A 25,359-nucleotide genomic window follows, 5' to 3' on the forward strand; every position below is an offset into this window, starting at 1 on the left:
TTTAACCATGCTCAAATTCCTTAATTGTTTATTCGATTTGAACAAAGGCATATGAGAGTAATAATGGGAATACAGTTCATGTTCGTATATTTCTGTACAATACTAGTTCACTTCTCCATGCATTAAAATTCCCCCACTCGATTGATATTTTAACAATTTTACATGCAGGTCATGGGGTACTATCTGGCTAAAAAGTCTTATATACATAATTTTCTAGTTTCCTATATTTGTTACATCATATATACAAATTATTGTGGCAAGTGTAGTGCCACAAAATTAAAAATAAAACTGTTTACAACTGGATATTTTCGTAATTCTATTAGACTATATAATTCACAATTCTTAATTTGACAATTGGTTTAAGCTTATTTTTAGCAACTGCTGTATTGGAAACAATGATGAATAGCATCTTTATTTACAAAAACAGAACAAGACTTTGATCTTTCAATGTACTTTATATTTAAAATGAGTATTGACAATATGCCAAGAATTATATCATTTCATGGGTTCAAGTTAGTGGACAATCACTTTTTTGAAGCAATGATAGATTCTGGGAACCACATATAATTATTTTTAAGAAAAATACAATATGAAATGTCATTATAAAGTTTGTATATGGTTCATTTTTCATTTATTGCAATTAGAAAAGGTATTTAAATATCAGTTGCACGCAATGTACTGAAGCAATAATTTGAAATATCTTTATGAAAGAAATTGTCTTATAATTCTGCTAGACAATGTATCCTTACTGAATTTTACCAGGAACAGGCCACCTGGAGATAAAAATACAAAATGCTGTTTGATTTCACCAACTTTTTCCTATGAAAAGTCAATGAATATTGTTTTGGGAAATACACCAGGAGATTTCTGCTTTTCTGCAAGGTGACAATGTTTCAGTGTTTATTGAATGCTATGATATGTACATCCATTTAGCCAGAGGACATGTAATTAGTGCAGCAATATAAAGTGTATTCAAAGGTTATAATTATATCCACAGGCCAGAAATCTGACAGCAAATAGGAGTAGCCATTGAGGGATGACAGAAATAAGTAGTTGGTGTTACTCCGGTCCTCCACGCTGCAAGACAAAAAATTGTTAGTGTGATTTCTAACATACTGCAGCAACACATCCAAAAGGCACAATAAGATGTGCAAATAAACCAAATGGCCAATTAAAGGGGAGGCAAATTGCCTTCTTCATAGCTGTAACAATTATTGGATCGCTTAGTTCAATTAGCTTGATGCCTGGTTTGCAGTGCAGTGACACCAACACTATGGGTTCAATTCTAACACCACTGAGGTTACCATAAAGGTCCTACCTTCTCAACCTCACCCAAGGCATGATGACCTACAGGTTAAATGACCAGAGGTTATCTCAAATAAGAGAGCAGCCTATGATCTTCACCTGAACCAGAGGGGTACCGATATCCTGGGGGGAGGAATTTGCAAGGCTATTCAGGTGGGATTAAACTAATTCAGCAGGGGGATGGGCACCAAAATTGTAGTTCGACTATAGAAAAGGTTGAGAGTAGGGAGGTCCGAAATAAAGTTTCAGGGAAGCAAGATGGCACTGGCAAGCAAGAAGTTGGTTTGAAGTGTGTCTACTTCAATGCCAGGAGCATCCGGAATAAGGTGGGTGAACTTGCAGCATGGGTTGGTACCTGGGACTTCGATGTTGTGGCCATTTCGGAGACATGGATAGAGCAGGGAGAGGAATGGTTGTTGCAGGTTCCGGGATTTAGAGGTTTCAGTAAGAACAGAGAAGATGGTAAAAGGGGCGGAGGTGTGGCATTGTTGGTCAAGGACAGTATTACAGTTGCAGAAAGGATGTTTGGGGACTCGTCAACTGAGGTAGTATGGGTTGAGGTTAGAAACAGGAAAGGAGAAGTCACCCTGTTGGGAGTTTTCTATATGCCTCCGAATAGTTCCAGAGATGTAGAGGAAAGGATAGCAAATAGGAGTGAGAGAGACAGGGTAGTTGTCATGGGGTCTTCAACTTTCCAAATATTGACTGGGAACACTATAGTTTGAGTACTATAGATGGGTCAGTTTTTGTCCAGTGTGTGCAGGAGGGCTTCCTGACACAGTATGTAGATAGGCCAACAAGGGGCGAAGCCATATTAGATTTGGTACTGGGTAATGAGCCTGGCCAGGTGTTAGATTTGAAAATAGGTGAGCACTTTGGTGATAGCGATCACAATTCTGTTATGTTTACTTTAGTGATGGAAAGGGATAGGTGTATACTACTGGGCAAGAGTTATAGCTGGGGGAAAGGCAATTACGATGAGATTAGGCAAGATTTAGGGAGCATAGGATGGGGAAGGAAACTGCAGGGGATGGGCACATTAGAAATGTGGAGCTTATTCAAGGAAAAGCTCCTGTGTGTCCTAGATAATTATGTACCTGTCAGGCAGGGAGGAAGCTGTAGAGTGCGGGAGGCGTGGTTTACGAAGGAGATGGAATCTCTGGTCAAGAGGAAGAAGAAGGCTTATGTTAGGATGAGATGTGAAGGCTCAGTTAGGGCACTTGAGGGCTACGAGGTAGCCAGGAAAGACCTAAAGAGAGAGCTCAGAAGAGCCAGGAGGAGACATGAAAAGTTGTTGGCGGATAGGATCAGGGTAAACCCTAAGGCTTTCTATAGGTATTTAAGGAATAAAAGAATGACGAAAGTAAGATTAGGCCCAATCAAGGATAGTAATGGTAAGTTGTGTGTGGAGTCAGAGGAGATAGGGGAAGCGCTAAATGAATATTTTTCAACAGTATTCACTCTAGAAAACGACAATGTTGTCGAGGAGAATACTGAGATACAGGCTACTAGATAGGTGGGATTGAGGTTCACAAGGAAGAGGTATTGGAAATCCTTCAGAGTGTGAAGATAGATAAGTCCCCTGGGCCGGATGGGATTTATCCTCGGATCCTCTGGAAAGCCAGGGAGGAGATTGCCGAGCCTTTGGCATTGATCTTTAACTCGTCATTGTCTATAGGAATAGTGCCAGACGACTGGAGGATAGCAAATGTGGTTCCCCTGTTCAAGAAGGGGAGTAGAGACAACCCTGGTAATTATAGACCAGTGAGCCTTACCTCAGTTGTTGGTAAAGTGTTGGAAAAGGTTATAAGGGATAGGATTTATAATCATCTAGAAAATAATAAATTGATTAGGGATAGTCAGCACGGTTTTGTGAAGGGAAGGTCGTGCCTCACAAACCTTATTGAGTTCTTTGAGAAAGTGACCAAACAGGTAGATGAGAGTAAACCGGTTGATGTGGTGTATATGGATTTCAGCAAGGCGTTCGATAAGGTTCCCCACAGTAGGCTATTGTACAAAATGCGGAGGAATGGAATTGTGGGAGATATAGCAGTTTGGATCGGAAATTGGCTTGCTGAAAGAAGACAGAGGGTGGTAGTTGATGGGAAATGTTCATCCTGGAGACCAGTTACGAGTGGTGTACCGCAAGGGTCGGTGTTGGGTCCACTGCTGTTTGTCATTTTTATAAATGACCTGGATGAGGGCGTAGAAGGATGGGTTAGTAAATTTGCAGACAACACTAAGGTCGGTGGAGTTGTGGATAGTGACAGAGGATGCTGTAGGTTGCAGAGAGACATAGATAAGCTGCAGAGCTGGGCTGAGAGGTGGCAAATGGAGTTTAATGCAGACAAGTGTGAGGTGATGCACTTTGGTAGGAGTAACCAGAAGGCAAAGTACAGGGCTAATGGTAAGATTCTTGGTAGTGTAGATGAGCAGAGAGATCTCGGTGTCCATGTACACAGATCCTTGAAAGTTGCCACCCAGGTTGGAGGGCTGTTATGAAGGCATAGAGTGTTTTAGCTTTTATTAATAGAGGAATCGAGTTCCGGAACCAAGAGGTCATGGTGAAGCTGTACAAAACTCTGGTGCGGCTGCATAACTTCCCTCCTTTGTCTTTGAGTGGACCAACCCTTTCTCTAGTTACTCTCTTACGAGGAAAGGCTGAGGGACTTGAGGCTGTTTTCATTAGAGAGAAGAAAGTTGAGAGGTGACTTAATTGATACATATAAAATAATCAGAGGGTTAGATAGGGTGGATAGGGAGAGCCTTTTTCTTAGGATGGTGATGGCGAGCATGAGACGGCATAGCTTTAAATTGAAGGGTGAAAGATATAGGACAGATGTCAGAGGTGGTTTCTTTACTCAGAGAGTAGTAAGGGAATGGAATGCTTTGCCTGCAACGGTAGTAGACTCACCAACTTTAGGTACATTTAAGTCGTCATTGGATAAGCATATGGATGTACATGGAATAGTGTAGGTTAGATGGGCTTCAGATCGGTATGACAGGTCGGCACAACATCGAGGGCCGAAGGGCCTGTACTGTGCTGTAATGTTCTATGTTCTATGACTGTGGAGGCTTTATCTTTTATCTTTGTTTTGAATTAACTGAAATTCATTTTTTTAAACTAAAAGTCACTTACAAATTTGCAGGGAAATCATATTCCACCAAATAAAAATGCTAATTAATTATTCAAAAGGTCAGAATGAATAATAAAGATATAAAGGAAAATTCAGGTTTAGGAAAAGACATATTACATGCATACACAGCAGAGGAATGCAATATGAGAGGGAATGAAAAGATTGAGAAAAACATGATTAGGAAGGCAAACAGTATTATGAAAATAAATTAACAAACATAGAAATAAACAAAAAATTTATAGGCATAATGTAAAGAGTCAGTGATGACAAAGATAAATAGGAGACAATACGAGTATGATAGTACATGCATAATACCGCAGCTTAGTAGAAGTATGGAAGAAGCATTAAATATTTGGCTTAACCATTCACCAGTGAGATAAAACAGGCAGACAGAACAAGAAATGATGAGATAACAGACGAAATTCATTTCAAATAAGGAGTACTAAATAAACTAAACAAACTTAAGGCAAAGTCCCTACAATGGATGGATTGCATAAAGAACAAAGAAAATTACAGCACAAGAACAGGCCCTTTGGCCATCCAAGCCTGTGCCGATCCAGATCCTTTATCTAAACCTGTTGCCTATTTTCCAACAGTCTGTATCCCTCTGAGATAATGGGAACTGCAGATGCTGGAGAATCTGAAATAACAAAGTGTGGAGCTGGATGAACACAGCAGGCCAAGCAGCATCAGAGGAGCACAAAAGCATTTGTGCTCCTAAGATGCTGCTTATCCTGCTGTGTTCATCCAGCTCCACACTTTGTATCCCTATGCTCCCTGCCCATTCATGTATCTGTCTAGATACATCTTAAATGATGCTAGCATGCCTGCCTCCACCACCTCCGCTGGCAACATGTTCCAGGGACCCACCACCCTCTGCGTAAAGAACTTTCCACACATATCTCCCTGAAACATTTCCCCTCTCACCTTGAAATCATGACCCCTAGAAACTGAGTCCTCCACTCTGGGAAAAAGCTTCTTGCTGTCCACCCTGTCTGTACTTCTCATGATTTTGTAGACCTCAATCAGATCCGCCCTCAACCTCCGTCTTTCTATTGTAAATAATCCTAATCTACTTAACCTCTCTTCATAGCGAGTGCCCTCCATACCAGGCAACATCCTGGTGAACCTCCTCAGTACTCTATCCAAAGCAATCACATCCTTTTGGTAACGTGGCGACCAGAACCGTACACAGTATTCCAAATGTGGTCGAACCAAAGTTCTACACAACTGTAACATGACCTGCCAACTCTTGTACTCAATACCTCCGCCAATGAATGAAAGCATGCCATATGCCTTCTTGACCACGCTATCGACCTGTGTTGCCACCTTCAGGGTACAAAGGACCTGAACACCCAGATCTCTGTGCATAAAATTTTCCCTCGGGCTTTTCCATTTACCATGTAGTTCACTCTTGAAATGGATCTTCCAAAACGCACCACTTCGTATTTGCCTGGATTGAACTCCACCTGCCATTTCTCTGCCCAACTCTCCAATCTATCTATATTCTGCTGCATTCTCCAACAGCCCCCTTCACTATCTGCTACTCCACCAATCTTAGTGTCATCTGCAAACTTGCTAATCAGACCATCAATACCTTCCTCCAGATCATTTATGTATATCACAAACAACAGTGGTCCCAACTCGGATCCCTGTGGAACGGCACTGGTCACAGTTCTCCATTTTGAGAAACTCCCTTCCATGACAATTCTCTGTCTCCTGTTGCCCAGCCAGTTTTTTATCCATCTAGCTAGCACACCTTGAACCCCATGTGACTTCACTTTCTCCATCAGCCTACCATAGGGAACCTTATCAAACGCCTTACTGAAGTCCATGTATATGACATCCACAGCCCTTCCCTCATCTATCGATTTTGTCACTTCCTCAAAGAATTCCATCAATTGGTAAGACATGACCTTCCCTACAAAACCATGTTGCCTATCACTGATAAGCCCATTTTCTTTCAAATGTAAATAGATCCTATCCCTCAGTATCTTCTCCAGTAACTTCCCCACCACTGACGTCAGGCTCACCGGTCTATAATTACCTGGATTGTCCTTGCTACCCTTCTTAAACAAGGGGACAACATTAGTAATTCTCCAGTCCTCCCGGACCTCACCCATGCTCAAGGACGCTGCAAAGATATCTGCTAAGGCCCCAGATATTTCCCCTCTCGCTTCCCTCTTAACCTGGGATAGATCCCATCCGGACCTGGGGACTAGTCCAGCCTAATGCCTTTTAGAATACCCAACACTTCCCCCCACCCGACCCCATGCCGACATGACCTATAGTAACCAAACATCTATCCTGAAACTCAATATCCATCACGAGCCTCTCTTCAGTGAATACTGACACAAAGTACTCATTAAGAATCTCACTCATTTTCTCTGACTCCTCGCATAACTTCCTTCCTTTGTCTTTGAGTGGACCAACCCTTTCTCTAGTTACTCTCTTGCTCCTTATGTATGAATAAAAGGCTTTGGGATTTTCCTTAACCCTGCTTGCTAAAGATATTTCATGACCCCTTTTCGCCCTTTTAATTCCTCATTTCAGATTGGCTCTACTTTCCCGATATTCTTCAAAAGCTTCGTCTATTTTCAGTCACCTAGACCTTATGTATGCTTCCTTCGTCCTATTTGCTAGTCTCAATTTCACCTGTCATCCATGGTTCCCTGAACGTGCCCTTTCTATCACTCATTTTCACAGGGTCATATCTGTCCTGCTAATCAATTTCTCTTTAAAAGCCTCCCACATATCAAATGTGGATTTACCCTCAAACAGCTGCTCCCAGTCCACATTTCCCAGCTCCTGCCAAATTTTACTATTGTTGGTCTTCCCCCAATTCAGCACTCTTCCTTTAGAACTACTCTTGTCTTTGTCCATCAGTATTCTAAAACTTACGGAATTGTAATCACTATTCCCAAAGTAATCCCCTATTGAAATTTATACCACCTGGCTGGGCTCATTCCCTAACACCAGGTCCAGGTATAGCCCCTTCCAGTGTTGGGCTATTTACATACTGCTCTAGAAAACCCTCCTGGATGCTCCTTATGAATTCTGCTCCATCTTGACCCCTAACACTAAGTGAATCCCAGTCAATGTTCGGAAAATTAAAATCTCCTATCACCACCGGTTGATCCTACATCTTTCCATAATCTGTTTACATATTTGTACCTCTATCTCACGCTCGCTGTTGAGAGGCCTGTAGTACAGCCCCAACATTGTTACCACCCCATGGGTAAAGAATCCAGGGAAGAGACAGCAGAAGCATTATTACTCATTCATTCCAAGCCAGAAACATTTCATGTGGAAGTGTAGAAAAAGCTGCATTATATACAAAATGTGCATTTTTAAAAGATTACCAAGAGATTGGAATAATGATTATTCATTTGCTTTCACATTCCAAGTGCAAGATAAAGTTGTAGGTTGATTACCTTAGTTGGATGGCTGGTTTGCAAAGCAAAATGATGCCAACAGTATGGGTTCAGTTCCTACACCGGCAGAGGTTACCACAAAAGACATACCTTCTCAACCCCTCCCCTCATCTGAGGTGTGGTGAGCCTCAGGTTAAACCACCACTGGCTGTCTCTCATGAGAGGGTAGCTCTGTGGTCTGCTAAGACCATGGCAACTTTACCTTTTAAATCAAAGTGCATTGTTAAAAGATGTTAAATAAAAAGATAAAAATGAACTGAAAAATTAATACTGCTGAATTCAGTGACCTTTGTTTTTATTCCTGCGAGGCATATAAATGAGAATTTTCCTGACACTGAAAACAATTTTAAAAGTATTGATTTACAAAATAGTTCTATTATTCACAGATGGAATGTGGGTATTATAGCTCAGGCCAGAATTTATTGTCTGTTTCTAGCTGTCCTGAAGGTGATGGTAAGAACTGAAACTGAAAAATGTTTCTTGCTTGGAATGAATGAGTAATAATGCTTCTGCTGTCTCTCCCCTGGATTCTTTACCCCTGAGGTGGTAACAATGTTGGGGCTGTACTACAGGCCTCCCAACAGCAAGCATGAGATAGAGGTACAAATATGTAAACAAATTATGGAAAGGTGTAGGAGCAACAGGTGGTTTAGGAGTGGGTATACTTACAGTGCTGTTAAAAAGGGAATTCCAGGATTAGGAGTCCAAGTCAAAGTAGTCAGTGGCTTAGAGGTGAATGCAGAGATGTGTATTCCCAATATCTGCTGCCCTTTTCCTTCTGAGTGGTAGAGGTAGCAAGTTTGGAAGATGCTCTCAGAGGTAAATGGATAAGTTATTGCAGTGCATCTTGTAGATGGTATATACTGCTGCCACTCTGCAGTGATGAAGGGGGTGAATGAGTGCCAATCAAGCAGGCTGCTTTGTCCTGGATACGCCAGCCTTCTTGAGTGTTGTTGCAACTGTATTCATCCAGGCAAGTGGAGAGTATTGCATCACATTCTTAACTTGTGCCTTGATTTGGTGGACAGGCTTTGGGGAGTTAGGTGGTGAGTTACATGCAGTAGATTTCATTGCGTCTGATCTGCTCTTGTAGGCATGTAATTTAAATGCTACTTTTGCGTAGTTTCTGGTCAATGGTAATCTCCACTATGCTGATAGCAGGCGATTCAGCAATGGCAGTGTCACTGAACATTAAAATGTTGACAGTTAGATTCTTGTAAGATGGTCATTGCCTGACACTTGTGGAGCACATGGCTCAGCAGTTAGTACACCACGAGGAACCCCGGTTCAATTCCAGTCTTGGGCAACCGTTTGAGGGGAGTTTGCACGTTCTCCTGTGTCTGTGTAGGTTTTCACTGGGTGCTGCAGTTTCCTCCCACAGTCCAAAGATGTGCAGGTTGGCCATGCTAAATCTCTCTACAGTGACTAGAGATTTGCAGCTAGGTAGATTAGCTATGGTAAATACAGGGTTATGGGAATGTGGACTTGATGGGCCAAATGGCCTGCTACCACACCGTAGGGATCTTATGATTCTATCAATGGGAAATAGCGCTGAACATTGTTCATTGTTAATTGCACATCCACACTTGTGCCCCTCATATGGAGGGAAGGTCATTGATGAAACAGTTGAAGGTGGCTGGCCTTCAGACAGTACCTTGAGAAACTGCTACAGCAAGATACTGAGATTGCAATGATTGATTTTTCAACAACAACAACAACAACAACAATCATTTTCCTGTGTTTTATATGGGTCAGAACTGTGAAGAATGTCTTTCGTCGACAGTTTCTATTCCCCAATTCTGCATTTCCATTGACTGTAGTTTTCCTAAGGTTTTTTTTATACCATATTCCAAGTGCATATTGACGAGTCGCCTACTGATTTCAGTTAGTCTGCTGGAGGTGAGGCTTAAGGCTCAACGCTCAGTATTAGGTGTGGTTCAGTTCTCACTTTTTCCACTCAGATTACCTCTACCTTCATCCCAACCTTCTCAAGCGTAGCTACATTTTCTAGATTTTGAACAACAGTTTCAAGAGTGAACCTTGCACAAGAAACATTTCATCAAGACACTATTAACTCACCTGAATGTACTCCATTTCTTCTACTGACACTGGCTGCCTTCTGTATTTCTGTGGTAGAGACCTTACTATTTCTACAGTATCACGTGGACCAGACAGCAGGCTACGAGGAACAGAAACGGAGCTTGATGCTGCTGGTTGCATTCCCTGCGTTGAACTCGACAGTGCTTGATACTTCACTGATTTGAGAGCTTCTTGCACTAGGAAGTGAATACAAGAATTAAAAACCTTTGCTGAAACCACATTATGGAAAGAGTACAACGTATGTATTTCATGTGGAACTTTAGATAATTAAGGAGTCCACGTTTAAACATAGCAGGACTGAGTCAACATTCAGACAGATGTTAAGTAACATATGTGCCATACAAGAGCCAGCTAACAGCCATCTCCAAAAACAAGAGAATGTCTAACCACTTCTTTTTGATATAAAAGAGGATAATTGACCACAGGGAAATCTCCCACTGACCAGAAACTTAACTATAAATGCAATACTTCAGTACACATGACAATAAAACCTAAATCTAAAATCTAAATCTGAAAGTCGATTGGGCAGATGGAATTTAATTCAGAAAAGTATGAGGTGATTACTTTGGAAGGAGGAACAAGACAAGGAAGTACTCAATAAATGTCAGAACATTAAGCAGCTCGTAAAAACAGAGGATCTTGGGATGCCTGTCCACAGATCACTGATCAATGATCATGGCAGAGCAGGTCGATAGGTTAGTTAACGTGGCATATAGGACACCTGCCTTTCTCAGTGACGGCATAGATTATAAAAGCAGAGAGGTTAAGTAGGAGCTATACGGGAATTTGGTTGGGCCACGGCTAGAGTACTGTGTGCGGTCTGGTTTCTGCACTTCAGGATATGATTGCACTGGAGGGAGTACAGAGGAGATTCACCAGGACATAGCCAAAGTGTACTATCTCAGACAGAGAGGCTGGATCAGCTTATGTTTTTACAGAACAGAAAAAGTTGAGGGATGACCTAATAGACATGTGTATAAGATTATGAAGAATATGGACAGGGTGAATAGAAAGCAGATGTTACCCTCAGTCGAAGGTTCAATATCAAGGGGGCATAATGTTAAGATGAAAGTAAGAGATTTAGAGAGGATTTGAGGAAAATATTTTTCACCCAGTCGTTGACAGAAACCTGGAGTGCACTGCACAGGTGGGACATTGAGCGGATAACCTCATAACCTTTAACAGAAAGGTATCTGGATGACCTCTTGGAATGTCATAAATTCAAGGACATGGGCCTAGTGGTGGAAAGTGAGACTGCTGTAGATTTTGTGTAGCTTTGGTGGTAGACTTGACGGTCTGAAGGGCTTCTTCTGCACTGTGTCACAATCATTACCTGGATTAGTGCAGTTCAACAACACAAGTTCTAAGTGCAACATAGGAATATGCTGTGCAGACAGGGTAGATACAGATAAGATGTTTCCCCCAGATGGGAGTCTAGAACAGGTGGCACAATTTTAAAATAAGAGAGGATGCCATTTAGGACTGGGATGAAGAGAACTTCTTTTCCTCGAAGAGTGAATCAGTCTTTGAAGTTCGCTACCCAAGAGGGCTGTGAAAGTTCAGTCTTTGAGTATAGATTTTTGACTATCAATGGTGTAAAGGGCTATGGGAACAGTGTGGGTAAAGGGCTTGAAATATTCAATCAACCGTTATTGTATTAAAAGGCTGAACAGGCTTGACAGGCCAAATGGCTTATTCTGTTCATATTTCTAACTCAGAGGCCCAGTTCAATGCTTTGGGAACATACATTCAAATCATACCATAGCACTTGGTTGAATTTAATAACTGATTTTGAATTCTTTTTAAAAAACACCTCTGGATCCGAAGACTTGTTTTCGTAATGGTGACAGCTGTAGTACAAATTGATTTAGTTCAATGCCCTTTAAGGAAGGAAATCTGCTGTTCTCAATTGGTCTGGCCTACCCGTAACTCCAGATTTACCCAATATGGTTAACTCTTGACTGCTCTGTAGCAAATGGCCTAGAAAACCACTTAATTATACCGAACCAGAAATGGAATAGGATAGATTATTTTGTATCAACACTGGCACCAGAAACCATAACAGTGCACCAATCCTTGTTGACTCTTCACACTAGCGTCACAGATTGTGCCAAAATTTGCAGTTGTCTCACAGACAAGCCATAACCTAACAGTCAGATTCACTGAATCATAGCATACATAAAAATGCCCCAGATACCACTATCACCAACTATGATTATGTCTTATTCCACAGCAGGTGGAAAAATGGTGCACAGTTGGGAAGGAGTTGCACTGCTCATCCTCTGCATTGACATCAGAACCCATGAAGTCTCAGGCATCAAGTCAAACACAGGCAAGGAAACTTCCTGCTGATTACCACATACCACCACCGCAATCAGCTGATGAATCAGGACTCCAGTATGTTGAGGACCACTTGGAGGAAACATGAAAAGTAACAAGGGTACAGAGCATGTGCTTGGTGGTGGAGGCATTCAATGTACAATATGAGACGAAACACATTAACTGTGGCAAGGTTTACACGATAAAACAGGTTACAAAGCAAAATTGAGAAGACTCCCTGGCAACCATGCATCCATCTCCAATGTTTAATGCATCCTATGCACCTATACCCACAGTCATTGCTGCAGACATCAGATCAGCCTTCTTGAGAGTGAACCCATGGGAAGTGACTGGTATGCATTCAGATCCTGCGGAGGCTAGCGGGTGGGAGTATTCTCAGACATCTTTAACCTCTCCTTCCTCTGACATGAGGTTCTCATGCATTTCAAGATGACTACTACCATCCCAGTGCCAAAGAAAAATCAGACAAAGTGCCTTAATGACTAACATCCAGTGGCTCTGACATCCATCAATATGACATGTTTTGAGAGGTTAGTAAAGGCACTCATCTACTTCAGCCTCCCAGACTGCCTTGGTCCACTACAATTCGCCAACCGTCACATGAGTCCACAGCAGATACCATCTCCCTGGGCCCACATTCATCCCTGAAACATCTGGATAACAAGGACACCTACATCAGACACCTATTTATTGACTTTAGCTTGGCCGTCAACACTACAATTAAAACAAAACTCATCTCCAAACTCTGAGCCCTAGGACTGTGCTCTCTTCTCTGCAACTAGATCCTCTACTTCCTGAGCTGTAGACCGCAATCAGTAAGGATAGGCGACAACAATCCTCAACACTGGTGCATCACAATGCTGTGTACTCAGCCCTTAGCTGCACTCCTTACATACTCACAACTGTGGCTAAATTCAGCCTGACTCCATTTACAAATTGCTGATGACACTACTGTATTGGGTCGGATCTCAAACAATGATGAGACGATACTAGAAAGATACAAAGAGCTTAACGGCATGGTGTAAAGATGACAACCTCTCCCTCAATGTCAGTAAAATGAAACAGTGGTCATCAACTTCAGGAAGAGTAGAGGACAAGTCCCCATCTATATCAACAGTGCTGAGGTGGAAATGGCCAAGAGCTTCAGGTTCCTAGGAGTAAAAAAATCACCAAATTGTCTTGGTCCATCCATATCAATGCTACAGTCAAGAGAGCAAACCAAAGCCTCTATTCCTCTCAGGAGACTAAAGAAATTCAGTATATCCACAATGACTCTTATCAATTTTTATAGATGCACCATAGAAAGCCTCCTGTCCAGATGCATCACAGCTTGGTCTGGCAACTGCTTTGCCCAAGATTGCAAGAAATTACAGAGCAGTGAACAGAGCCCAGTCTATCACAAAAACCAGCCTTCCTTCCGTTGACTCCGTCTACACTTTCCCTCAGGAAAGTAGCTAACATAATCAAAGACCCCCACCACCCCGGTTATACTCCCTTCCATCCAACAGAGGATGGCAGTTTAAAAACATGTACCAGATTTAAGAACAGCTTCCCAGCTGTTAACAGACTTATGAATGGACCTCTCAGAGTTGGTCTCTTTCTGCACCTTCTCTGTAGCTCTATAATTTCCTGTTGTCTGTCTTGCTCCTTTTTTGAACAGTGACATCATATATGCAATTTTAAAATCTTTTCTTGAACCTAGGGAATCCTGGAAAATGATAAAACGTGTATGTTATTTGTGCTGCCACTGGTTTTAAGACTCAGCAGTACAGCACAAAGTCCAAGCACACAGACCACTGGGTCCAAGTCAGCCACGCTGGCCAAGTTTCCTGAACTAAAAACTTAATCCCAAAGATAGCAGGAACTGCAGATGCTGCAGAATTTGAGATAACAAGGAGTAGAGCTGGATGAACACAGCAGGCCAAGCAGCATCAGAGGAAATGTTATGAAATCTCTCTTCAAACATCTGCCACTGTTCCTCTACTATCCTGCCTTTTGACCTATTGTTCATTCACATTAGCTATCTGCATCATACCTTAGCAATTGCCTTTATTCATAATTAAAACATTAGGCTTAGTCCCAAACTTCTCAAACTTAGATAATATGGAATTTAACCATGCTACGATCGCCAGTGCCGAGAATTTCTTTTATTGCTGACATCATTAGCTAATCCTAGTTCATTACACATTTCCAGAGCCAAACTAGCTGGGTTCCCTGGTTGGCAATGGAATGTTCTGTTCTAAGAAGTCATCCTAAACAGCCTCAAAAACTCCGTCGGCTAATCTGTTTCATTTACTCTTTAAAAGACAATCACCCGTTACAAGGTACTGGCCTCCTCACCTCACCCACCCAGCTCCACATATTTATACTTCATCGCTCCTTCTTTTCACTTGTCCACCTCCCCCATCTGCACCTCCAAAATTTGCTACTTTCACACAAATGTCACCCTCCTGCCTCCCCATGACCATTTTCCACCTCCCTGACCAACTTTGCTGTTATCATCCCTCCTACTGTCTCCTCCACACTCTTGCTGCCTCCTCTCCCCGCCCCCTCGGCCTTTGTCATGTCCTTCACCCTTCCTCCTGAGCACTACCTATCCCTTGATCACGGTACAGGTTGCATTCACAGATTAGCACCTCTTCTTTATAATTTATGCCCAGGCTAATCATTATCTCACCTCTTCCCTTGTTGAAATAGGTTGATAGGTTGCTGGTGACCACATGTCAATACCAGGCAGGCAACACAGCATTATGAATTCTCACTCTTATCTACAGCAAACAGGTGCTGATCCTCCTGCCTATGCTGTCCCTACTACTATTACTACTTTCTCACTCACTTCTCCCTCCACCAGTTGATTAGCACCAGGCACCCAGTGTCATGGTCAAATCACTTGTTCATCCTGCAACCCTGCACTCCAACATACGATTGCAGAGGCTGTAGCTCCTTTACTTCTAAAATCTTGATCCCTGTGGCTACCTGACTGCAGTCAATACAATTTTGTCCACAATCAGGAACAAAAAGGTAAGAACTTAACCTAAGGATTGTGACTGTCTTCTGAACTAAATGGCCAGGTGAAGCTCCCCCAACCTGTTGTATCACAGTATCTGAAACCTGACCGCCAGCTCATTAACTCTGTAAAGTTCCTAGAGTACCGACATTTACTGCGGATATCAGGTGCCACGGATCACTTTGCAGGTGCAAAGTTCCTTGAAAGTCGTGGGTAGACATGGTGGTGAAGACGATTTTTATCATGGTTAACTTTATTGGTCAGTACACTGAGTACAGGAGTTGGGACATCATGTCGCACCTATACAGGACATTGGTTAGGCCACTTATAGAACAGTATGTACAATCCTGGTCAGCTTTCTATAGGAAAGATGGCATGAAACTTGAAAGGGTCAGAAAAGATTTACAACGGTGTTGTCAGGACTGGAAGGTTTGAGTTCTTAGAATCCCTACAGTGTGGAAGCACGCCATCTGGCCTATCCACACTGCTCTTCTAAAGAGCATCCCACCCCACTACCCTCTCCCCGTAACCCCACATTACCCATGACTAACCCACCTAACCTATATATCCCTAGACATTATGGGCAATTTAGCATAGCCAATCTACCTAACCTGTACATCTTTGGACTGTCGGAGAAAATAGTGGTATCTGGAGCAAACTCCACACAGACAGTCACCCAAGGGTGGAACTGAACCCAGATCCCTGGCACTGTGAGGCAGCGGCGCTAACCACTGTGCCATCATGCAGCCCTCCCGTTATAGAGTGGGGCTAAATACATTGCGGTATTGTTTCCCTGGAGCATCGTAGGGTGAGGATTGACCTTAGAGATTGATAAAATCATGAGGGAGATGGACAGGGTGAATAACCATGATCTTTCTCCTAGGGCAAAGGAGTCCAAAACTAGAGGTCACAGGTTTAAGGTGAGCAGAAAGATTTAAAAAAAGACCTGACAGGTAACTTTTTCCACACAGAGCATGGTGCTTGTATGGAACAGGCTTCCAGAGGAAGTGGTGGAGGCAGGTATAATTACAACATTTAATTCTAACATGTGCCAAATGCTGGCAAATCGGACTGTGTCAGATTCAGATATCCAATCAGCCCATATAAGTTGGGCCAGAGGGACCATGTCCATGCTGTATAACTTTGAATCTATACTGCAGCTACCACACATCATCAGCCTTTTACTTACAGGAGAATAATTGTCAAATAATGACCTTTTAATTACTGCCTCGAGTCCTGCTTGAGCTTATATCTGTATTATTTCAGTTACTGTTCTTCTTATCTACAAATGAACGTCTCCAGTTTAGGGGAGTAGCAAATGTTCGGAACTTATGACTCACCTGCTTTTGTCACGTCACATCAAGTTTTCTGTCTCAATGTAAGCTCTGAACCCAGATATATGATGCATCTAGCCAACCATTTTGAACCCATTCTATCCTCACTAGATCACTCATTAGCTCCACGCTTTGTATCTGCTGTGTGTTCATCTTACGTTTTGATGTCTCCTTGAACTTTTGCACCTGCTTTGCTTTCACTGTAAATTGCTCTCTCCCCTCACACTTTGTACCACTTTGCCATTGTTGCAAGTAATGCTCTCTGTTCCTTTTTTGTACCTTCTTTGCTTTTGCAGAATGTTTTAACTTTGTGTTGTTTAAAACTAATCTTGAGCTGGATGACTCACGGTCTCTGCTGTTTTGAGGTTATTCTTCTTTCACTTTAAAATTTCCATTTTACTATACTGTTTTGAACTTGCACTGCATTTGTTTCATGTCTCACTAGCTCTTCTGATTTGACAACTGGTTAGTATCGGTAGGCACAAATGTCTTATTAAAAAAATTATTCTTTTACAGGTTGCTTCATTGACCTTCCCTCCACCATAAGGCCAGAACTGGAGAAGTTCAGATACTGTAGTTTATCCACCAAAACTTGGACAACTTTCAGCCTTGGGCTGATAAGTGAGAAGTAACATTCATGCCACACACGCTCAAAAACCATCTCCAAGAGAACTTAACCATCCTCCCTTGCTATCGATTGCCATTGTTAAATCCTCCATAACAAAAAAATACTGAGGACTACCATTGACCAGAAGTTGAACTGAGCCAGTCGTATATGGCTATAAAGTTAAATTAGAGGCTGGCAAATTTGCATAAATAACTCACTTTCTGTCTTGCTAAAACCTGTTCCTCATCTCCAAGTTAGGAACATGGTGGAATACTTTCCACTTGCCTAGATGTGTGTAGCTCCAATAAAATTAAAGGAGCTCGATACCATTCAGGGCGAAGGAGTCCATTTGTTCAGCACCTTAAGAACCACTTTAAGCATTTATGACATGCGATGGAGACTAGCTGTTTAAGGTAGCAGCCAGGGAGGAGATTGCCGAGCCTTTGGCATTGATCTTTAACTCGTCATTGTCTATAGGAATAGTGCCAGACGACTGGAGAATAGCAAATGTGGTTCCCCTGTTCAAGAAGGCAAGTAGAGACAACCCTGGTAATTATAGATCAGTGAGCCTTACCTCAGTTGTTGGTAAAGTGTTGGAAAAGGTTATAAGGATAGGATTTATAATCATCTAGAAAAGAATAATTTGATTAGGGATAGTCAGCACGGTTTTGTGAAGGGAAGGTCGTGCCTCACAAACCTTATTGAGTTCTTTGAGAAAGTGACCAAACAGGTAGATGAGAGTAAACCAGTTGATGTGGTGTACATGGATTTCAGCAAGGCGTTCGATAAGGTTCCCCACAGTAGGCTATTGTACAAAATGCGGAGGAATGGAATTGTGGGAGATATAGCAGTTTGGATCAGAAATTGGCTTGCTGAAAGAAGACAGAGGGTGGTGGTTGATGGGAAATGTTCATCCTGGAGACCAGTTACAAGTGGTGTACCACAAGGGTCAGTGTTGGGTCCACTGCTGTTTGTCATTTTTATAAATGATCTGGATGCGGGCGTAGAAGGATGGGTTAGTAAATTTGCAGATGACACTAAGGTCGGTGGAGTTGTGGATAGTGACGAAGGATGCTGTAGGTTACGGAGAGACACAGACAAGCTGCAGAGCTGGGCTGAGAGGTGGCAAATGGAGTTTAATGCGGACAAGTGTGAGGTGATGCACTTCGGTAGGAGTAACCGAAATGCAAAGTACAGGGCTAATGGTAAGACTCTCGGTAGTGTAGATGAGCAGAGAGATCTCGGTGTCTATGTACACAGATCCTTGAAAGTTGCCACCCAGGTTGACAGGGTTGTTAAGAAGGCATACAGTGTTTTAGCTTTTATTAATAGCGGGATCAAATTCCGGAACCAAGAGGTTATGCTGCAGCTGTACAAAACTCTGGTGTGGCTGCACTTGGAATATTGTGTACAGTTCTGGTCACTGCATTAAAGGAAGGATGTGGAAGCTTTGGAAAGGGCGCAGAGGAGATTTACTAGGATGTTGCCTGGTATGGAGAGAAGATCTTACGAGGAAAGGCTGAGGGACTTGAGGCTGTTTTCACTAGAGAGAAGAAGGTTGAGAGGTGACTTAATTGAAACATATAAAATAATCAGAGGGTTAGATAGGGTGGATAGGGACAGCCTTTTTCCTAGGATGGTGACAGCGAGCACGAGGGGACATAGTTTTAAATTGAGGGGTGAAAGATAATAAGGACAGACATCAGAGGTAGTTTCTTTACTCAAAGAGTAGTAAGGGTATGGAACGCTTTTCCTGTAACGGTAGTAGATTCACCAACTTTAAATACATTTAAGTCATCATTGGACAAGCGTATGTACGTACATGGAATAGTGTAGGTTAGATGGGCTTCAGATCGGTATGACAGGTCGGCACAACATTGAGGGCTGAAGGGCCTGTACTGTGCTGTAATGTTCTACGTTCTTCACTCTCTGGTGCAATTAGCGATAAGCAACAAATACTGGCCTAGTCAGGGATGCTCATATTTCATGAACAAAAATTCTTAAAAAAAGCCAAGATGCAGTAGTGGTAGAGGGTGCTAAGGTATAAGGTAATAGCAAGGTTACTGTTGATTTTGATTTTATTTATTGTCACGTGTACCCAAGTACAGTGAAAAGCTTCATTTGCGAGCAGTACAGGCAGATCATAGAAAACAAGGATATACAGATCATAGGGTCAAAAAAACTTGTCAGAGTGAGACATACAGGTTACGATGCAAAGCAAGAACGACATTAACAAGATCAACATTATTCAAAGTTAGAGAGTTGATTCAGTCCAATAACAGCAGGAAAGAAGCTGTTCTTGAACTGGCTGGTGCACGTGTCCAAGCTTCTGTATCTTCTGCTTGAAGAAAGAGGTTGTTGGAGAGCATTACTGGGGTGGAATGGGGCTTTAATAATGTTGGCAGCCTTTTCACAGCAATGAGAGGAGTAACTGGAGTCCATGGATGGGAGGGTGGCTTCTGCAATGGTCTGGGCTGTGTTTCTTACAGTACTGGGCACAGTTGTTGCCCTGAGGCCATTATGCACCCACACAGTATGCCGTGATGCATCTGTAAAAGTTGATGAGGGCCCAAATGAACTCTCAAAATTTCCTGAGCTGTCTGAGGACAAAAAGGTATTGTTCTGCATTCCCACACATCTGCGTGGCAAGTCCTGTACAGGTTATTAGTTATCATCACTGCTAGGAACTTGACACTTTCAACCTTCTCAACCTCTGCTCCACTGATGTAGATGAGGGCGTGTTCTCCTCCTTTCTTTCAGAAAGATTGTATGCCATCCATAATCTTAAGCAACATTATGGGTTTGTAGGTGCTGTTCATGTCCACTTTATAATCACAAAAGTTAGCCCATTCATTAAATTTGTGTTTTGAATTTAAAACCTCAGATACCAAGAGCTTGCATTGGCAGACTGTTTCAACCATAATTCTGTATTAATAAGGAAACACCTTAAAGTCATGACTAAGGCTCTAGAATTTTCCAAGAATCAAGCAAATTTCTAACTCTAAAAACTTTAATGCGGATAAAATACTGAAATACATTTACATGAATTTTGCAACAAAAATAGAGAATATTATGACAAAAATAGTGAATAACATCCTATCCTGCAACCCACAGAGGTTACATGTGTTCCTGCAAGTGGTTATTCTATTGTAATCTGGAATACGACCAAATGTAATGATCAGTTAAGTGGCATTGAATTTTTTATAATTATCCATCACAAAATTACTCACTTCCACCTTCTCTATTTTGCTTGTTGTCACCCCATTTGCTTCGGAAATTCTCAATGCTTTTGCTAACTCAGATCCATCTGTTCAAATGCTTTCCTGGCTGGCATTCAATCCTTATAAACTCTTCACCCTCTATAAACTGTATCTCATACAAACATCTGCTACGATTTCTAACTCACATTATTTTGTGCTTCACAACCCATCTTGTTCCTTGCTCGATTGCTGTCTTAATGTTCAGGGTTTTATCCTTATGGCTGCAATCACATTACAGCCTCATCCTCCTCATCTGTTTCCTTCTCCAACCCTCTGGAAACACTGTGCCTAACTTTGGCCTTTTTAGATATCAACTTCCAGTCTTACCACTGGCAGCTGTACATCCAGACACTCTAGGGTCTAGGCCCAAAACGTCAGCTTTTGTGCTCCTGAGATGCTGCTTGGCCTGCTGTGTTCATCCAGCTCCACACTTTGTTATCTTGGATTCTCCAGCATCTGCAGTTCCCAATAACTCTGGGTATCAGCACTGGAAATGCCTCCCTAAACAACTCCACCTTCAAGACCCTATTAAAAATCTCCTTCTGATCAAGGTTTCAGTCACCCATCTTAATCGTGTTGCCATTTGCTCAATGTCATTTCTAAATCTACTGACATGCCTATGAAGGACATCGGGACATCCATTATCACACTCATAACATTTGTGAGAGATATTAAAATAAAACCTACGGGGTAAAACAGTCAAAGTTTATTGTCAATGTTAGAAAACCAAAAGAATTGAGGAAATTTAAATGAAATACACTTACCATTTGGACGGGGAGCAGCTTTTCTATCTGGAAATTTAATTAATCGCTGATGCGCTTTCACAATCTAGAAGACATTTGAGAGAGAAGAAAATGTATCTTACTTGGATAATGTTATAACTCAACTTTCCTTTGCATCTCTTCACATATTTAATAATTTGCTTCATCTTCCTTCACTACTACACATATTAAAAACACATGCATTTGCGAAACCCAACAAATCACTAGTTAATGCATCTCTCTCACATGGATCAATACGTGGTGAGTTGCTCGCCATAGTATTCCTAGCCTCTGACCTGATCTTGTAGCCAGCGTTTACGTGGTGCGTCCAGTTGAATTTCTGGTCAATGATAACCCCCAGGATGATGACGGTGGGGGATTCAGTGATGTTAACATCATTGAATGTCAAGGGGCATCATTTAGATTATCCCTTATAGATGATAGCCACATAGTCTGGCAGTTGTGTGGCGTGAATGTTACTTGCTGCTTGTCAGCCCATACCTGTATATTGTCTGGATCTTGTTTCATTTCAAGATGGGCTGTTTCAGTATGAGGAGTCATGAATGCTGCTGAATATTGTGCAGTGAACATCCTCACTTCTGACCTTATGATGGAGGGAAGGTCATTGACAAAGCAGTTGATGATGGTTGGACCTAGGGCACTACCCTAAAAGGAACTCCTGCAGAGACGTCCTGAAGTGGAGATGATGACCTCCAACAAGCATGACCATCTTCCCGTGTCAGGTAGGACTCCAACCACCAAACGATCATCCACTTGGCACTTCTGGCTGAAAATTGCTGCAGAAAGCTTCAGCTTTATCTTTTGCAATGACACGTTGGACTCTTCCATCATTGAGGATGGGGATATTTGTACAGCCTCCCCCTCCAGCGAGTTTTTTAATTGTCCACCACCATTCACAACTGAACAAGACAGGACTGCAGAACTTCGATCTGATCCGTTGGTTGTGGGATTGCTTAGCTCTGTCTATCATTTGCTGCTTATGCTGTTTGGCGTCATGTAGTCCCATTTGGTAGCTTCATCACGCTGACACCTCATAGTCAGGTATGTCTGCTGTTGCTTTTGGCATGCCCTCCTGCATTCTTTATTGAACAGCGTCAATCCCTTGGCATGATGGTAATGATTGTGTGGGCGATATGCCAGGCCATGAGGTTACAGATTGTGCTAGGGCTGTGATGTCTTGCTGCAATTGCATAGTCTTGGTGAGACAATGCTTGGAATATTGCACGCAGTTGTCATCTCCTTATCTGGAAAGGATATTCTGGCTATGGAGCCAGCATGGAAAAGATTTACCATGCTGATTCCTGGGATAGCTGGACTGAAATATTGAAAGAGCCAGGATCAGTTAGCGCTACACTTAATGAAGTTTAGAACGAGTAGGATCTCATAGAAGCCAAGAAAATACTAACAGGTGTATACGCACTACGTGCAGGGTAAACATTCCTGATGACTGGCAAATCCAGAACCAAGGGCCACAAGATAACAAAGTGTGAAGCTGGATGAACACAGCAAGCCAAGCAGCATCTCAGGAGCACAAAAGCTGACGTTTCGTGCCTAGACCCTTCATCAGAGAGGGGGATGGGGAGAGGGAACTGGAATAAATAGGGAGAGAGGGGGAGGCGGACTGAAGATGGAGAGAAAAAAAGATAGGTAGAGGGGAGAGTATAGGGAGGTGATAGGTCAGTCCAGGGAAGGAAGACAGGTCAAGGAGGCGGGATGAGGTGGTAGGTAGGAAATGGAGGTGCGGTTTGAGGTGGGAGGAAGGGATGGGTGAAGAGGAAGAACAGGTTAGGGAAGCGGAGACAGGCTGGGCTGGTTTTGGGATGCAGTGGGGGGGAAGGGGAGATTTTGAAGCTTGTAAAGTTCACATTGACACCATTGGGCTGCAGGGTTCCCAAGCGGAATAGGAGTTGCTGTTCTTGCAACCTTCAGATGGCATGACTGTGGCACTGCAGGAGGCCCATGATGGACATGTCGTCTGAGGAATGGGAGGGGGAAGTTAAAATGGTTTGCGACTGGGAGGTGCAGTTGTTTGTTGCGAACTGAGCGGAGGTGTTCTGCAAAGTGGTCCCCAAGCCTCCGCTTGAGAGGCCACAAGATACAGGTAGGCCACCAAAGGTTATGACTGGTGAAACAGTGGAATTCTCTGCTACACAAAACATAAAGCATTAATATTTTCAAGGAGGAGCTAGATATAGTTTGGAGGAGAAAAGGGATCAAACGGTACAGGCAGAAGCCAGGAACAGAGTAATGAGTTCGATGTTGAGCCACGATCACATGAATGGCAGAGCAGAGTCAAAAGGGATAATTGGCCTATTTAATGCTTTTATTTTGTGTTTTTCAAGTGAGCCTGTGAGACCAGAAGAGCTTAATGTAATACATTGCAAATAGAACAGCACTAGTGGGCAGTGCTTTGCTGGAATTCCAAAAACCATACAACTTCTGAATGCTGGCTCTGCATAATTGTGACAAGAATTCTTAACAATGAACAGTAAATCCAAGTTTCTACTGTCAATGAAGCAAAGAAATCTAAATAGATGCAAATTATCCAGCTACAGGTACCAATTTTTCAGAGAAAGAAACTTAGCAGGTTCTGAACTTTCAGTGGCTAAAAAATATTGGAAGTACACTTAGCCACAGATTTATATACGGCCTTTCATGAACTCCGGACATTCCAAAGTACACAACAACCAGCGGCGGATCTGTTGTTGGACAGATCGAATTGCATATTCTGGCTTCGTTTTCCTCCGTCCTAATATCCAAATTAAAATTAAAGCAACACACCACAGATTCTGGAATCTCTGAGGTTTAGTGAGAAATCTAATGACTTGCGAAGATATTGCTGGATATGCTGAATTTTCGCACCGAAATAAAGATGAAACCTTTGCCAGTGCTCGCACAACAGCTCTATAACCTAAACATGCGTAGCTTGGGCATTAAAATGGTGGAGGGTGCGCTCCAGAAGAACAGTTATTGTCATCCCATCTTTATATATAGCACTGTTTAAGCACTGGAAAACTTGGTGCGAATTGCTGGTGACACACCAGGTGAGAGTGAACAGTTCTACAGGCTATGGCCCGGAGTTAAGGACCTAGCCGCAGAGGTTCAAGCCTGCTCTCTCCACATTTTATTTTTACCCTACGCTGTCTTCTTGTAAAAAACGAATCTCGGGAGCCAACCTCCAAACGAACTCAAACCAAAACACTGGAGAAACTTAGGGAATGGGGGCAATGAGCGACAAGGACACGACCTCTCTACGCGTATGTATTAAAAAGGAAAATCCACATCGAGACAGAAGAGTACACAAACAACCGTGCAATCACCATTGCTGCTACTGCTTCCCTCAGTCGCTGACATCTAAACCCATCAACAGAGCACACAGGAAAAGTTACACTCCTCTCACCTGAACGACCCGATTGTTGGTCGCCATCTTATTTCCTGCGTTCCCCATGGCGACGCTAATCAACGTTCACTTCCGGGTGAAAGGTTGGGTGGCGTGAGAGCGCGTTCCGGTGAGCTGGTTTCTGGGGAGGGGAGGGGTGAGGATCGATCCTGAGCGCGGCGCTGTCAATCACTATGCGGCCTGCTGCGGGCTCTGGCCGTGTACAGGCGGGTCGCCCGCGATAACACACGTCACTGCATGCCCCGCCCCCTCCCTGCTCCACGTGATGCCTCAACACGTGGCGTCAGCAGGTATTGTTGCGATTTATCTGGGAGACCTGAGTGTGTCCTTTCCGTGGCCGCTCGCGTCCGTGTGAGCTCTACAGCATTTCGCGACATATGAAATGTGTTAGCGCACATCCGAGCTAGGGCAGATAGCCTACGCACAAAGTCCTGAAAATAAAATAGGACTTTTGTCCCATAATGTAAAATTAAGGGAATTATTAATAATTAATTATTAAGCTAAAATGTTACATCTGATCACTCACGATGCAGAATCAAGGCTGGGTTGGAGTATCCTTCATCATCGACCGTTCCTCGCTGACGAGGATGACTCTCTTCCACTCAGCGTGAGCCCATAGGTGGCTGTACACCGGACATGGCAACTGCGGGCTC

General features: G+C 42.7%; 1 protein-coding gene across 1 annotated transcript; it reads right to left on the minus strand.

Annotated features, from left to right (window-relative positions):
- mrps36 (mitochondrial ribosomal protein S36) lies at positions 1-24,833 on the minus strand. Its single transcript, XM_048527307.2, has 4 exons — positions 24,707-24,833; positions 21,289-21,352; positions 9,956-10,152; positions 1-1,077 (listed from the first exon to the last, which is right to left on the minus strand). The coding sequence occupies exons 1-4, from the start codon at positions 24,752-24,754 to the stop codon at positions 1,060-1,062; spliced, it is 327 nt and encodes a 108-aa protein (XP_048383264.1). The 5' UTR covers positions 24,755-24,833; the 3' UTR covers positions 1-1,059.
- Positions 24,834-25,359: the final 526 nt, after the last annotated feature.

The sequence above is a fragment of the Stegostoma tigrinum genome, chromosome 3 (genome assembly GCF_030684315.1).
Source record: "Stegostoma tigrinum isolate sSteTig4 chromosome 3, sSteTig4.hap1, whole genome shotgun sequence".
NCBI lineage: Eukaryota > Metazoa > Chordata > Chondrichthyes > Orectolobiformes > Stegostomatidae > Stegostoma > Stegostoma tigrinum.

Bases quoted from the DNA above. Each gene is read 5' to 3' on its own strand.
- mrps36 (XM_048527307.2), bottom strand. From the start codon at position 24,754: ATGGGGAACGCAGGAAATAAGATGGCGACCAACAATCGGGTCGTTCAG. The intron at 21,353-24,706 runs GTGAGAGGAGTG...AATGTCTTCTAG, and splicing joins CCAACAATCGGGTCGTTCAG to ATTGTGAAAGCGCATCAGCG. The intron at 10,153-21,288 runs GTAAGTGTATTT...TTCACTTCCTAG, and splicing joins AGCTGCTCCCCGTCCAAATG to TGCAAGAAGCTCTCAAATCA.